The sequence below is a fragment of the Merops nubicus genome, unplaced genomic scaffold (genome assembly GCF_000691845.1).
Source record: "Merops nubicus isolate BGI_N331 unplaced genomic scaffold, ASM69184v1 scaffold26844, whole genome shotgun sequence".
NCBI lineage: Eukaryota > Metazoa > Chordata > Aves > Coraciiformes > Meropidae > Merops > Merops nubicus.
In genome coordinates, this window is record NW_008604060.1 from 10,608 (window position 1) to 26,831 (window position 16,224).

General features: G+C 47.3%; 1 protein-coding gene across 1 annotated transcript; it reads left to right on the forward strand.

The window, feature by feature from the left end:
• The first annotated feature begins 8,606 nt into the window (after nt 1-8,606).
• NPHS2 (nephrosis 2, idiopathic, steroid-resistant (podocin)) lies at nt 8,607-15,558 on the forward strand. Its single transcript, XM_008938904.1, has 8 exons — nt 8,607-8,883; nt 10,464-10,567; nt 11,504-11,576; nt 11,872-11,954; nt 12,724-12,927; nt 13,684-13,739; nt 14,555-14,633; nt 15,280-15,558. Exons 1-8 carry the CDS (start codon nt 8,607-8,609, stop codon nt 15,556-15,558), a joined length of 1,155 nt encoding a protein of 384 aa, XP_008937152.1.
• The last annotated feature ends 666 nt before the right edge of the window (nt 15,559-16,224 follow it).

Here is a 16,224-nt window from a genome sequence, read left to right on the forward strand (position 1 = left end):
AAGAGCAACAACAACTGGACTTTTATGCCTTCCCTTGCCCATGAATCTTCCCACCAAAACCCACTATGATCACAAAGTTAAGGACAGAGAGTAATGACCTTTACACCATGGAAAGCCAACAGCCAGGCACAGAGGCAAACATGGGGGAAAAGGCAAATATGGAAAAGGCAAATATGGAAAAGGTACTGAACTGCAGAGGAGAACGAGGACCTCTGACACTGTAAATGTGTCCCACTTGGACTGACGTCCATTCAGGAGGATTTTTACATCCATTCATGGAAGCCAGGAAGGAGGATTAGGGAGCTTGCCCCAGAATGACAGAAAGCAGCAAAAGGAAAGACTGTGGCTTGAAGGCAGAAAGAGAGAAGGTTTTAGCCCGAAGTCACTGTGGGGGAGTGATGGACAGGGCTGAGGAGCACAGGGCCCAGAGCGATCAGCAAAACAGGTCTTCAACAATGTCACCTCAAGCATTAGTATGTAAGCAAGGAAATGCCTGTGAGGCACCATTATGGAATAAAACCCCAGACCCTTGCTAGGAAATTTGCATGTTTGGATGTCTTTTTGAAGAAAGACAGCCCAGTCAGTCTCACCTCAATCCCTGGCAAGGTGATGGAAAAACTAATCCTGGGAACCCTTTCCAGGCACTTGAAGGTCAAGACAGTGACTGTACCACAGAGGTCAATACAGGGCCCAATCCTGCCCAACATCTTCATTAAAGATCTAGATGATAGAGCAGAGTGTACCTTCAGCAAGGCTGCTGGTGACACAAAAGGGGGAGGAGTGGCTGATCCACCAGGTGGTCATGCTGCCATTCAGAGAGACCTCAAAACAATAGAGAAATGGGCTGACAGGACCTCATGCAGTTCAACAAAGTCCTGCTCTTGGAGAGGAAAACCCCATGCACCAGTACATGCTGGGGTCAGCTGGCTGGAAAGCAGCATTTTTACAATGAGGACGACCAAGCACTAGAACAAGTTGCCCAAAAAGCTTTTGTCCCTGTCCTTGGAGACATTCAAAAACCATCTCAACATGGTCCTGGGCAGTCTGCTTTAGACAGCCCTGCTTGAGCAGGGAGGTGGAACAGGATGACCTCCACAGGTCTCTTCCAACCTCAACCATTCTGCAATTCTGTCACACACATGCAATTTACTTACTTGAGGAATCTCAGCCAAAACTTTTGGACAATTTTGAGGTTTCCATAACCTGCATAGAACACTTCTACTTCCTGGTCATTGATAACACAGTGGATGACAAGAGGGTACTACCAATTTGCAACTGTTACACAGCAAAGTTGTCCAGGCCCTACTGAAGACTCAGGCATGATTTAACGATCAGAAACAAGTTTATGTGGGTAAAGGTATCTGCAAAAGGTCATAATGAGAAATTGTCCTTGGTAGGATGCAGGAGGTGAAAAAAAGACAAACATACAGGGCTTCAGAAGAATCGTGATTTCTCAAAGTCCCCATGACTTGAATTTTTGGGACTTGTTCTAGTAGATCTTTTACCTCTCCATTCTGCAATACTTAAACAACAACAAAAAATAAACCCTAAACTTTTAATGTTTGAATTATATCTTGGGGTCTAACAAAAAGTTAATTAATGGGGATTAATCAGAGGTTAAATACAGTCATTCTAGTCACTAAATTTTAACTACCTTGACATGTCACTGCTTCTTATGAACCAGGTTCTGGAGTACTGGCTCATGTACACAGGATCTACCTGCAGCATCTGTCATCACACTGACATGAGGCCCACGGACATCAAATATTTACTTTGGCACACAATTAACGGGAATGGGAGACCTGTTGTGGTGGAATAGAATCCCAAACATGCAGTGTTACTGACACAAACACAGCCACTGATGGGGTTTTGATTTCAAATGTAGATACAACAGGGGCTTATTACCTGTTGCTTTTGGGAAGTTTTGGAGAAAGCAGTAAAAGCCTTAACTGAGCACATCAGCAACAGGGGCACAGACCATAGAGAGGTGCAAAGGAACCCTGAAGTTCCTTTCCAGGCTTTTAAAGTTTAGGACTGCTTAGGACACAACCAAACAACCAGAGATTGCTATTAACCATACTTTTTTCTTGCTACTGAAAGGAAATGGGTAAGCATTATGAGTATGTGTTTCAGTACAGCACCAGCATCTCCCTGTCAAGTGATCAAGCCAGCAGTGACCATAATCATCAGCTGGGTGCCCTGTTCCCTCAGCACAAACACACACACAACGGGTAGTAGCATTGTATCAGCACAGCACGTTCACACCTCATCTCAAACATCATGTCTTGCAGTTCATCAGGTGTCTCCCTGCTGCAGGTGTAGAACTGGCTTGGAGAGACGATGAATCCCACGAAGACCCACACCATGCGCTCTCCAGCGGTGGTAAACTGCAAAGGTTTCTGTCCTGAACAGCATCTGGGGGGGATTTCTGGAGTGAATATCATCTTGTCTAGTAGAGACTGCTCCAAATCTTGAGACTACAAAGGGATAAGAGGAAGCTGGAACTTAGATGTCTCCTCATGCACTGAACACACATGACTGGCTTTTCCATAAAGGTGAAAAACCAATTTTGCTTTCCTGGGGACCTGTGAATTCCTGAACATCAGAGAATCCCAACAGATTTTGCAAACTTGGATTAAAACTTTTCCTGTGATAGAAGCACTCATTTTCACACTCTCTTTTCCTTCCTTCATTCTTTTCTCCAGTGTAAAGAGAGGTGCAACAAAAATACCTTGTTCATATTCCTGCAAGGATTAAACGAGAGGAACTGAACCCACATCACATATTTAGACAAAAGTAATGAGTGGCTATTTGCTAAAAGAGCAGAAGAAAACAAAAAAACACACACAAAAAAAAAAAAAAAAAAAAAAAACCACCCCGACCCCGAACAGACAGAACCTGCCTGTTTGTTGGATGTGACTCAAAAGATGCTATTTCTCTGGTTTGTGACCATGAAAGAGTACATAACAGAATCAGCAAAACTAGGTGAAAATAATCCGGAAGTGACAGAAGGCACAAACACATCTCATTTTCACACCAGAGTTATTTCCCCAGGATAAAAACAAACAAAACCTACAAATTCTGTTATTTCTCACTCTAGACAAATTTATGAGTGAGCTGTTAGCACAGCTTATAACTCTGTGTTATTCTTCAACTGCTGAAAACAGTATTTCATTTGAACTAGAGTGGATGGGAACCTTAATCAGACATCAGCTACTTTCACTGCCTCAAGAGCTTTCTTTTGCACCAAACAGCACTCCTCCAATGATCTGAAATCAAAATATTTCTGTTTTACTCATCATGAATATGCTACAAATTACCACTGCATTATACATCAGGCAACATATGGCAAATTTGTCTTCCAGCACACATCTCATTGCTTATATGCCTAAATTCAACTGCAAACAATGATGGTTTTGCAATACTGGCTTTTTTTACCATTTTTTAGAGAAGCAGGTAAGAGTCTCTCCTTCTTCAGACCGAGCAACAGCTAATGCTTTTGATTTTTTTTTGAGTTAAAAATTTTGACTAAAACGTTGAGTTAAACACTGAGTGAACATTTTTGATTTAAAGAGCAACTGAGGGAATTCTTGCCTGAGCAGCAGCAGCATCTTTCAAAAACACATTTAATGGATTTCCTCTAAGAAGTGCCTGTGCATAGTGGCACTTCTAAGGGGTAATTTTGCTCTGAGAATGCTCTTCATATTAGACTCTCCATCTCTATAATCTAGCTCACATGCTGGTCACAACAACAGACATTTATGTGAACGATAAAGAAGATGCGTACTTAAAAACACATTAATAATGAAGCTACAGAATTATAAAAAGATAAACCAACAGAACACCCTGTAAAACTAGGCTTACAAGAGATATGGCTTGCAAGACTAATACCTTGTCCTAAGCTGGATTGATGGCTGCCAAGACTGGTGTTGATGACCCTTCCTTCTGCTCAGGGTGGTGAGAAAGAAAAAGCTGCTGAAAGCAGCAGCTCTATCTACCTGACCCTTCTCAGGGCTGAGCAGATTGACTCACCCCTTGTCTCTCAGTTGGCCCTTAAAACACTTACACTTTTAGCCTCATGACCAGATGCTTGGATACCTTGCAGCAGCCAGGGAGAGTCTGGTCCCACCTCTTCTCTACTTTGCAACATCCCTATGAACAAGGGATCACTGTACACTCTAACATGTTCCAAACTGCTTACCTCGTCTTTAGGGTATTTTGTAAAACAAAAGGGCAAACTTGGTGTTTCATGCCACATACTAATTGCACAAACATCTTCCAAAACACATCCTGCTAGGTTATTTAAACAAAGTCCCTCGGTGATAAATACAAATGAACAAAAATCTAGGGCTACCTGGACCATATCCCCCCCCTCCCCCGTTTTTTACCCTTCCCATAGGCAGGCTTTGTTTCATCAGGGGGAATTCCCTGTGAACTTCATCACAATGAACTAAAATTTTTCTAAAGGATCAGAACAGCTTACCAAAAATCTCTGAGGAGTGTGTTTTGTGAAGTGCTGCACAAAGTCCAACTCGTAGTCCCAAATTTCCAAGTTCATTAGTACACAAACCACCAAAGTCAGGAAGAACTGCTGGGCCCCTTTCCTCACCTACACACTACATCCCTACAGTTGCATGCAGACAGCAGATGAGCTTGGCAGAGGAAATAACTCTCACTAGGAGGATTTTCCTGAGAAAAAGGTGGCCTAAAAATGCTCAAAATCAAAAAATAGAGGGGACACAAAAGAATTCTCCCAATCAGGTTTGGCAGCTCAGAACATCTGCACTGTTGTTCTCCATCCCATTTTAAATATACACCACTAAATGACAACAACAAAATCAAAATTTTCATAGTCCAATCAAACAGCAGAGTTGAGACTGCAGGAATCAAGGTCTCTGAGGATCAGCTCTGTCACATAGCTGCTTGACACTTCACCCCTGCCCACTACAGCAGGGGAAATTCCACACAGCTGGTCTCAGAACAAAGCTATTTAAAGTCCAGTTACAAGTATGCACACTGAAAGATTCCACTGCTATTATCAGGTAGCATGGTCCTGTTCAACTGACCTCTGATGATCTGCAACAGAGATCTCAATACCAGAAACACACCAGAAAAAGACCTGTTTTGGATGGCATATAAAGCTGTATGCCAGGTTAGTATGAGTCTGGTCGCCTGCAGTCTCATCTACAATGAGTATAAAAATCTTTGGAATTAGCAACACATCAATAATGAGAACTCCACAGAAACAAAATCAGTAAGAAGAATATCACCCCCTAGATTAAGACATAAAAAAGCTGCAGAGCACTTGTCCAGCCACTTACTTGCTTGATGCCGTCAACCAAACCTACTGTCTGAGTTTTCACTGGCTTCTGCTGTCAGGTGGAAGCTCTCTGTCTCACAGCTGGGTTCCAAAGGAGGCATCCCAGCTGCAGGTGCTGCTGCAAAGACCATAATTTGGCAGTTATTCTCTGTTGGACTGATGCAATGTTACAGATTAAGCAGAAAGAGAAGACACTGAAAATCAAAGTCTGAAAGCACTGGTGCTGTTTTCCTCATCTCTTGTAGCATTCACAGCCACCGCAGTCCTGAGGACTCACTTGAGATACGTCCTCCAATGTATTCATATAGTACAACAAAAAAAAAAACAACCCTTGGTCTTCTAAGCCTGCTAGGGGTTAAACTAATTACTAGGATAATGCTAGAATAAATTTTCCCCAGAAAAGTCAGGAATTTGGCAGGACTTGTGTGTGTTCTGCCTTCCCTCATAGCTGTTTTGGGAACACTGAGGCCATCTGCAACCTCTTCTGTGGAACATTGTGGCTTTCAGACTAGTGCTAAACCTTCAGTCTCAAAAAGCGCATCAGAAAGGCTTTACCAGTCTGTGGAGCAGACACTCTGCAGATCCTTCTAGTTTTGTTATCTCTTGCCTGGAATGACTAAAAATCCCAGTCGTACACACACATTCACCTCAGGCCAAACATCCCTTCTTTTACCTCACATCAAACAAAACAGCTGCAGCCCATAGAAATCTTCCAGGTAAGCTCTCTGCTACCAAGACAACTCCCCTGGGACAGCTGCTTCCCAGGAGGCCCCATCCCTGGTTTTGGCTCCTGCTGTGGTCTGCATTTACAGGAAAAGTGATGTTTCAAAATGTTACTGCAGTTTCTAAACTAAGTGTGGAACGCAAAACATGTGAAAATAACTTAAAGCCTATGTGATTTTTCAGGACGGAAGAGCAGAAAAGCATTAAAAGGCAGATCAAAATGCAGTAAGAAACATCAAAGACAAGAAATTAAAAAGAGCTATATAAGAAAAAGAATAGCAGAGGTATGAGAGCTATAGCTCTGGGAATTCTTCCTGTGCATGCCTGTTTTGGAGCATCACTTCATACCAGAACGTGGTTCCAAACAACTCCTCCACCCCACAGGAAAACAAAACCTTGCCTTTGAGGAAAAAAGTGCCTTTCTCACAGGGAAGGACTCTGACAACTTCAGGCATATCTGCCACTAGGTCTGAGGTGGATCAAAAGCCCAGGTGACATAGAGGGAGAGGTTTACCTGTCATGGCCAGGTACTCCTGCTCCAGCTGTGCTGGAGTTAAGCCCTCTTTGGCAGCCATTAACAGGGATCTTACCTCCTTTAGCACCTCAATAAGCTGTGCCTGACTGGAGCTGTCCACACTAAATGGGAAACGAAAGCAAGCAGGAAACAACTCATACCACAGCTACTCAAATCCAGGCAAAGACTTTTTACCACAGCTGGAAGCTGGTGGGAAGAGGGCGCAGCAAGCCATGTTCACCAACAGCCACTGCTTACCAACCCCTGTGTTTCCTTGCCTGCACCTTGGAGCTACCACCTTCCAGCAACATGGTCCCCAGCTGACTCCTCCTGCATGTGAGAGAAAAATCCACAGCAGATGTAGTGACTTTCCACAGGCCAAAGAGCACAGTGAACTGGGCTGTGCTGGCCATTTCCTAAGGGTTCGCAGTCTTTTGAGAAAATCTCTCAACATTGAAACATGAAACTCGCTCAACATATTTCCACACTTCCATATGAGAAGGGGGGCTCAGACTGTGGAGTTTGGGACCACAAATGTTGTAAAACCACCAGCATGTGCTCTCAAAGCATCTCCCCTGTCCCAAGGCAGCAGCCGAAAACCTCTTGTGAGGACAGAGAAACTGGGAGCCACTGGCCAAATTAAACATTAGACAAAACTAGGAAGTTGCAGGTTTGTAGGTATTAAATATGCCATGGTGCTTTTGACAAGAAATCAACTAGCTTGGTCAAAACCAGACCCGAGCTGCTGTTTACTGCTGCTGCTTAAAACTCATGTGCCCTTTCAGGAGCTGGGGAATATCTCCCTCTGCCCCATGCTGGCCAAACGATAAAGACAAAGGGAAAAATGTCTCTGCAGCACTTCTAAAGCACATGCAGACACTGTATGGATTTGTTAGTTGCACTCCATTTCCACCCAACTTTTCTCCTCTATCCCGGTTGCCTGCTGACAAGGCATCCAGCACAACAGAGGGGGGAAAGCAGGGAGCTGTTGCTCCTGCCCTCCCTGCCTGCAATATTCTGACTCCGGGTGGACCACAAGTCTCCAATAAAACAGGAATCTGTGAAAAAACAAGAATAGCACCTCCCCAGCCAGCTTCGAGGCTCCCCCCAGCTGCTCCTCCACACCAGAGAGGAGGTATCCCTGAGCTCAGCACTGTCCTGTTGACAGCGATGTCACTGCTTCATGTTCCAGCCTTGTCTTGCCATAGTGTGATTTCTAGCCAGGTGCTGGTTTCCTTAACATGATCAGTGACTTTAAAATGCTTTAGAAGTGTTTGTTGTAGGGGTTTCTGCAGATGTCACCACAGGCTATGGCGCATGAAAAGAAAAAGCTCCTATGTTTGCTCAGCCACGCTCCTGCTGTGGAAAACTAGGGAGGTATTTGGGCACAAACTCTTTTGGCAATTTAAAGACAGATTCAACACATACAGTCCTGCAAGGGCTCCATGCTTTGCACCATTCAGGAAAATTTGTGGCTGAACTGGGACCAGTAATGTCCCACCCTACTAAAATGTGACACTAGAGAGAGGGAGTTTGCTGCCAGTATCCCACCACTGTGCCAGCTAAAGAGTTTCTAGAGAGCAGAGATGCTACTCACCCACTGTTTTCTGCAACACCTTCTCCATGAGTCTCCCCAGTAATGGTTTATCACCTTAGTGTTTATTGCTCTGGGCCACTCTCATCACATGAAGTCTTTGGAGCTACATCTGACAGTTACGCTTAGGTTGCTTTTCAACAATTTTGCAGAAAGCATCTACTAAAAATCATCTGAGTGCTTCTGATTGTGTTTTATTTCCTGTCCACCCTCTCCAAGTCTAAACTTCCTTCCCATCTCGACAGCAGTGTGTGATGAGAGCAGAGCAGCTGGGAAGCAGCTTGCTCACTTCACTGTCCATTATGTTTGACAAGCCTGTGATAAACTTGAAACAAGCCTCCTTGATCTGACACCTCCTCTTCTGTCCTCCCCTGCCCGATTTTCCTGCCTGCAGCCATAAATGTAAGCACGAATTCATCCTACTCCCACAGGCAGCTGCATGCTCCTTGGCACAGATGAGGATGGAGAAGAGGTCTCGGAGCTCTTCCAGGGAGTCTCACAGGAGACACAGGGAGTCTCCAGCTACACAGAGCAAACGAGAGAAGAGGGAGAGGAGCAGAGAAGCTGGCAAAGGGAGGGAAGATGTAAAGCAGGAGAAAGCAAAGGAGACCAAGAGCACGGCAGGGACCGATGGCAGGGTACACACCTCCACGGTGGTGGACGTGGACGATGTGATATCTGATGAAGAAATGGAGGCGATGGCCCTGCTGGACAGCGAGCAGCAAGAGGAAGGTATGGCCTGTGGAGGGGAAGGGGCTGGAAAGCTGCAGGCTTTAGACCCAGCGTGAGCCACAGTATGACTGCTCTCTGCACAGACATGCCATTATCCCTAGGAAGGGACATGGGAGACTCCAGCCAGCCTCCCAGCCAGCTTCTGCAGTCAGTTCAGGCTGATCAGCACAGCAATGAACTTTGCAACTAGTAGATACATCCCCAGCATCCTTCATACTTCAACTTGCTACTTCCCGGTTGTACTCCTGCTCTGTTCTCTTTCTTCTCTCCCTCGCCCTTCTCTAAGTGGACAGGTTGAGCCTTAGTGCCATTTCACAGCCCAAAAGGCTGTACTGCAGGGAAGAACTGCACTTGAGGTGCACACTCATAGCTCCCCTTCTGAATAACCTTTTAAGAGCACCTCCCTTGCCAGGCCCTGTGTTTGTCAGGCAGATTCACAGCCTGCCATGACAGGAGGGAGCATCTTCTGGCAAGAAGGCCATGCCTCTTTGGACCCAGCATTACCACAGGCATGGCAGATGTGTGTTACAGGGGCCAGCACCACCTGTCTGCTTCCATGCCAGCAGCTCTTCTGCTTTGGAGTGACACAAAGGTTCAGACTTGCTCCTGTCTCCCTGGGAACTAATTTTTTGCAACTGGCTCTTTCCAGCTCAATTACAAGAATCCCAGCTAGTGAGTGGTGCTGTGGAGCTCTAGTGATCATGCAGGTCCTTGGGATCTGAACTTCCCTCAGGAGCTGGAGGCTCTGCAGAGAGCTCCAAAGGCAAAGGTGCAGGGATGGGAGGGCTAGAAGGGAATAATTTTGACTGGGAAATATGCAGGGATGCTAAGTTCACTGCTGAAACGTGGTTACCCCTCTGGCTCTAGGTACGCCCAGAAATTATCTGCCAATTCTCATGCCAAACCTGCAGATTTTCCCTCATGCGGGAGCACAGCAAAGGGCAGCCAGAGCACGATGACCCACACTCTCTTTGGGGAGAGGTAGAAGGTAACACTAATGTGGGGCTGATCACCCCAGTCAGCCTCCAGCACCTTGGTGTGACCAGTGTAGAGCACAGGGAGATTTCAGCAGCACCAGTGGCTTGGTTCCACTGTGTTAGGGAGCTGGGATGGGACTGAAATCCTCTTCCAAAAGGACCTGAGGTACTCTGATAGGGAACAGCACTTCAGCTGTGCATGTTAAAAGCTACTTCTTATTTACAACCTTTCTGTTTGCTATTAGCTTATCTTTCCACATAAGCTCCTAGATTCCAGCTCAGCCAACAACAGCTCATTCCAAGCCCTTCAAGAGATTCCAAGCCCTACCAGACTGGTAGCTGCCTGTCTTCAAGCTGAAGGCTGCTCTCTAGTCAAGGCACTATGGAGAAGCATTACTCATTTTCTGACAAGAAAGCAGGGACAAGATCTTTTGGTCCATCTTGGCAGCTCCTGGACAAGGAGTATTGTTTAACCCAGCTCCAGGGAGAGCCAAATGGTTTACATACACCAGGTCTAAGGAATGGACAACACTGAAACTGAGTTGTCAAGCCATCAGTGTTTTGGGAGCAGTCCTAACACAATCATGTTGGATTTCTCCCTAGGTGTAAAGTCTCCGGGTCTGGGCATCTGTGAGTGGCTTCTGACCATCTTGTCCTTCCTGTTCATCATAATGACCTTCCCCATTTCTGTCTGGTTCTGCATGAAGGTGAGAATAGCCCTGAGGCCTCTCTAGGCATAGTATTTGGTGTCTAATATGGTTGTATATAGCTCACTGGTTCAGCATGTGTCAGATGTGAAAATGAAGCTTTTTTGGTCTAAAGCCTTATTTACACTTTGACTCATCACTAATTTTGACTTATGCTGTACCACATGTTGTTGCTGCAGAGGGGTTGGACTGGGGTCCAACCACTGCCTACCAAATACTCCTGCTGCAATATCAGCAGGCAGGGGCTTAGGTTCCTCTTTTTGTGGGTCTGTTCACTTTCACATGTAACGTTCAGCCTACCAAGCCCAGAGATGGCTGCATTGGAGCAGCAGGGTAAATAGCTCTTGAATTAAAAGTTTCAAGAGAGATTGATCTCTCCATTAATAGCAGATTTTCACCATTTCCTTCCCTTTTCTCAGATTTATAGCATGGCTACAAGTAGGCATATTTTGATTCCCACTTCTCAGAAACTTCCACATAGATCTTGTTCTCAATACATGTGTCAGTATGATGCCTCAGACTTTACACATGTGAGCACACACACACACACACACACACACACACATCTCCCTTGGAGGCAAACAAACAACAAATATGGAAGATTTTAGTTCAGGGTGTGGAAGTTCAGCCAAGGTACAAGGAAGCAGGGTGCTGGCCTCACGTTGGGAAAGCCTGGGAAGCTCCAACAGGGGCTCTTGGCAAATCTTGGGCTGTCACAGGGCTGTTCCAGCACCGCGCTCACACAAGCCCCCAGTTCTGGGCCAGGTTCTCCACCTGGGCAAAGGGACTCAGTGAGAGGTGATTCCACTAGCTCACACGTGCTGAGACCCATCCTCTGCAGGGCTTTCCCAGAGCAGACATGCTCCTCTACTGGTGACTCCTGTCTCCCCAGTCCTACACCCTCCTCTCCAGCCTAGCTTTTGTTTCACTCTGCAGGTAGTGCGGGAGTATGAGAGAGCCATCGTTTTCCGACTGGGGCGTCTCCTTCCTGGCAGAGCCAGAGGGCCTGGTAAGATGTTTACAGAGTTCCCCCCAGCCATGTCACTTGTCTTCATGGTCTGCCAAAGCTCACACACTGGTGCCCTCCAAGCAGGCACAGCCAGACAGGGGATGGGATGTCTTTGCTCCCTCTCTCACAGGGCTAGTAGCTTCTAATGGCTTTTCCCATCAGAAGCAGCCTCAGAAATTAAGCCTATGTATTGCTGTTGCTTTGTTTGTATACCAAACCCTCCTCTCTTCTCCAGAGCAGGAGAGGCAATGTGTGGTTCTGAGGATCAGCAGCTGCCTTTCTCTTCCTCCTACAGGCCTTTTCTTTTTCATTCCCTGTCTGGACACATATCACAAAGTAGACCTCCGCCTCAAAACCCTGGAGATCCCCTTCCATCAGGTATGGCTAACACCTCCTCTCTGTACTAACTTTTAGATCTCTTTACCATTACACCCTGTGCTTCCAGCCTTCACCCGTGCATAGAAAAGTTTGAAAAAGATCTCAAAGCAACCCTAACACCTCAGAAATGGGAAGGCAAAATATTCATCATAGTGCATTTTCTTATCTTTTAAAATTACTGGGTTTAGTCCTGTTCAGTTTGACATGCTTTAGTAGCAACATACACCCACAGGAAGTGGTGGTACCAAAGATACTGGACTGGATTTTTTTACCCACCACACTGAGCAGCAGTGGGAACAGGAGCTCAGACTAAGATCTCACAATGATATAAATGTGTTACTCTGCTCCTGTATAAGCCAGGGTTGAAGAAATGTCTGAACCCTCGCTTCTAACTCTTGAACTTGCCAACTTCCATAGCCACAACACCCCATCTCCTTTAGGGACGTGTTGTCCGTGCTGCTGCTGCATTGCTGGTGGGACTGCTCTTGTCTGGCTCTCAGAACAGGAATGGACCAGGCAGAAGTGGGCAGGGAAACATAGTGCAGGGTGTCAACCTCCGCACAGTCCCTAGCTCAGCAGCTGTGCTGAGGAGACAGGCACAGAGATGCTGCTCAGGCAACTGAGATCCAGAGGCTGTACAGTTTACCCAAGGTCAGTTAATAGCAGAGGTGGAAGCTAACAAGTCTCGAACATCGTTCTCTCAATTATGTGCTTTTCAGTGCCTCCTTAGAGTGGTTAGAACCCACTCCATCTCCCCTGTTCTGCTTAGGTGGTGACTAAAGACATGGTTACCTTGGAGATAGATGCTGTCTGCTACTACCGCTTGGAGAATGCCTCTCTTCTCCTCACTACCCTGAGCAGCATCTCCAGTGCCATTCAGCTGCTGGTGCAAACCACCACGAAGCGCCTGCTGGCACATCGAGCCTTCTCTGAACTTCTCTTGGAGAGGAAGAGCATCAGCCAGGAGATAAAGGTGCGTCCAAAGGTGGGAGACAGCAGAGCAAGGGGTGAACTGAACCTCCACAAAAGAAGCTTAGGTGATCGGTCCCTCCAAATCATGGACACTGCTTTGCAGAAGGGTACAATAACAACGTCCATCTCTTTCAAAGAGAAATGGGAGGGGTTTTTTTTTTGTGTGGGTTCTCTTTTTTTTTTTTTTTTTTTTTTGTTTCACTCAGATCACTTTAGAGGAAGGAGGTACAGTGTGGGCCCTACAGGCAGCCATGGTGAACAGCACAATATGGTGTGAGGGGCACAAAGGAACCACTCAGACCAGCTTCACCAGTGCTTTGTGATATCCCTTTTCAGTACTTACCCCAGAGAGGAGATTCTCACAAGAAATGTGTTCTGCAGCCTGAGTGAGTTGCCATCAACCCAGTATACACGGGATGTCCGGCAGCAGTTCTCTGTACATGGCACACATACATGATGATACCAGTCAGGAACTGAATGTTTCTTATGGAGCTGAATTGGTCACATACACGAACCAGTTTGGACTAGTTAAATCATGCTAAACCCCCAGGGAAAACACAAATCAGAAGTGAGGGAAGTAATTTTATTTCTGAGGGGCCTCACACAACAGCACACAAAAACTGATAAATCTGCCTTGCAGTCCTGAAGGTAACTGCCTTGGATTGATGTCCCTGTCCCTGCACTGTCTTACTGCCTGTAAGGGCCCTAGGCCAGGGCTGGTGCTCCCCCCCTGCTCTAAAAATACTCCTTTTTACAGGTAGCTTTGGATGCAGTCACGGGCTGTTGGGGGATCAAAGTGGAGAGAACAGAAATGTAGGTAGGAAATGCTGGTAGAAGGGACTTCCCTGGCCCTTTGCAAGTATCTGTCCTGCCCTGCTCACTGCTGCCTGCTCCTTGTTCTGCTTTGCCTCCAGCTCTTTTCCCACAGCCCTACTGCAGAAGGTAGAGCTTGATCTCTCGCCTTCCTATTTTTCCCTGCCCCTTTCATCCTCTGCCTCATGTAAAACTTCCACGTGTGAAGACTGTGATTGCTCCTGCACTGACAACCAGGCCAGGATCTCATCACAGTCTCATTGCAGCTGTAGGCAGAATTTCCATCTAATTCTGTATTCAGAATTCATTCTGAACACATTAATTGCTGCTGTAGCCCAAAAGGCACAGTAGGCACCAACCCCCCTATGTCCCAGCCTAAGGTCTTAGCACTGGTAGGGATGGGCCCATCACTCAGAAATCCATGCAGAAAGCTGGGAATCACTCGTCATGTAGAGAGTCATGGGGTGAATGAGTACATCTATGAACAGAAAGAAATTCTTGTGCCTGCCTTGAGAGCAGTCTCCCAGTGGGTTCTCTGCTGTCTCACAAAGAGTGAGCTCAGACTTCAAGCCTCAGAGGCACAGAGAGAAGAATCTCAAGCCCAGCCATTAGAAATCCAGGCTGGAAAAGAAGGATGGGAATGGAAGTAGAAGGCTAAAGTGACACATTCAGAGAGACACATCCATAGAGCAAAGAACATGAGTGAACTGCTCTGCACAGACTGACTGGTGAGCCCATTCTAAGCCTCATGTTGACCACCCAGTGCTGCCAGGAGAGCTGAGAGCCCAGCTAATCCCTGTCCTTTACATCCACAGCAACAATGTGCAGCTGCCTGCTGAAGTCCGGCAGTCCCTGGCCGTGGAAGCAGAGGCCCAGAGACAGGCCAAAGTGCGGGTATACCTCCAGCCTTTCCCACCCTGCTTTGAGGTCCCTGGGACGTGCCACACAAGGATATAGCTCTGGGAAGATGTTTCCTTTAATTCCCTTTCAAGAGCTGTGTCTAGGGAGGGGACCTGTCCCAAGAATCTGGGCCAGCCCAGTGCAGTGCCAGATCTGGTGCCTAAGCTACAGGTAGGACAGAGCGGCACACAAAGAGGTCTGGAGTTATCCCCAGGGTCACAGTGATCTCCATGGATCTCTTCCTCAGGGCTTCCCCTAGGAGTCCAGTGCAGGGCTGTCCCCCATGGTCACATACCCTGCACCTTGCTCAGCCCAGGCTGGTCTCCATCCCTTGCACTGAGCTGCTCAAGGGCCTGGATAAGGTTGGTGTCCAGCATGACTCCCACAAGAGTAGCCTGGGGGCTGCCCTCTCCCATGCTTTTGCAGCAAGGGTATGTGTAACTGTGAGCCTTGATGGGCCTAGTAAAAACAAGTTAAACATCAAAAGGTCTAGTATGTGGCTGCAGTCTTCAGAGAGCAGGAAGGTTACAATGACACTGGCCCTGGGAGCTGCATGATAGCAGCCTCACTATGTGATGAGCAGTCCATGCCCCCTCGCTCCCAGCCTCACAGAAACCTTCTTTATTCCCCTGCCTGGTAGGTGATCGCTGCCCAGGGGGAAAAGGCCGCTTCGGAGTCCCTGCGGATGGCAGCTGAGATCCTGTCCAGCACTCCTGCTGCTGCTCAGCTCCGCTACCTCCACGCACTGCACTCCCTCACTGCAGAGAAACCCGCTGCTTTCATCCTGCCCTTGCCTTTGGATGCCATGAACCTGGTCTCTCCAGCTACCTACAGTGCTCCAGCAGCCAGCAGCCCCCTCACAGACACCACAAAGCTCCCAGAAAGCCCAAAAGACAAGAAGGACTCACCCATGCTCTAGGAGCTGTCCCGGAAATGGTTGCCACACTGCCCCTGGTCAATCCTGCTCAGAGAGGAGAAAGAAGGCAGCCCCCCAGCAGACCCTGGAGGCTGGAGGGAAGGCAGCCCAGGCCTGTAATATAAAGTGGATTGTATGTAGAAGAAGCCTCTGCTTGGTTTGGAAAGGGAAAAATGCAGAGCACAGGGAACAGGGCTGGCATGCGTGGGAGCAGAGGGTTGTGGAGTCATCCCTTCTCCTTCACAGGACCAAATACACCTTGACCAACTAGGGCCAGGCCCCTGGGCTCTAATCCATCCTGCCCCATCACCTCGGCAGGAAGGACAGACTAGCCCCTATGTCCTTCAGCACCCCCATCCTCCAATTTAACAGCTGGACAGGCCAGGTGGGGGCCTGACAGTAGGTGGGGGAGGATGGGACCCAGCACGTGGGCAGGTTGGTGGGTGGTTCTGTAACGAGGGAATGAGCTGGGCCCTGTGGTTTAGTTCTGGATACGGGACTCCAGTCACCTCCCATGCACGCGTACACACACAAAGAGGCAACCAAGGTGTTTAGCTCTAGTCCTAAATAGGAGGAAAAGGAAGAGAGGGATAGAGCCGCCTTTAAGACTTGCCCTGCCAGGCACAGCAGCTGTGCAGACAGCCGGGCTGTGCTGCTGCTCGCTGCCAC

Bases quoted from the DNA above. Each gene is read 5' to 3' on its own strand.
- NPHS2 (XM_008938904.1), top strand. From the start codon at position 8,607: ATGAGGATGGAGAAGAGGTCTCGGAGCTCTTCCAGGGAGTCTCACAGG. The intron at 10,568-11,503 runs GTGAGAATAGCC...TTCACTCTGCAG, and splicing joins CTGTCTGGTTCTGCATGAAG to GTAGTGCGGGAGTATGAGAG. The intron at 11,577-11,871 runs GTAAGATGTTTA...TTCCTCCTACAG, and splicing joins TGGCAGAGCCAGAGGGCCTG to GCCTTTTCTTTTTCATTCCC.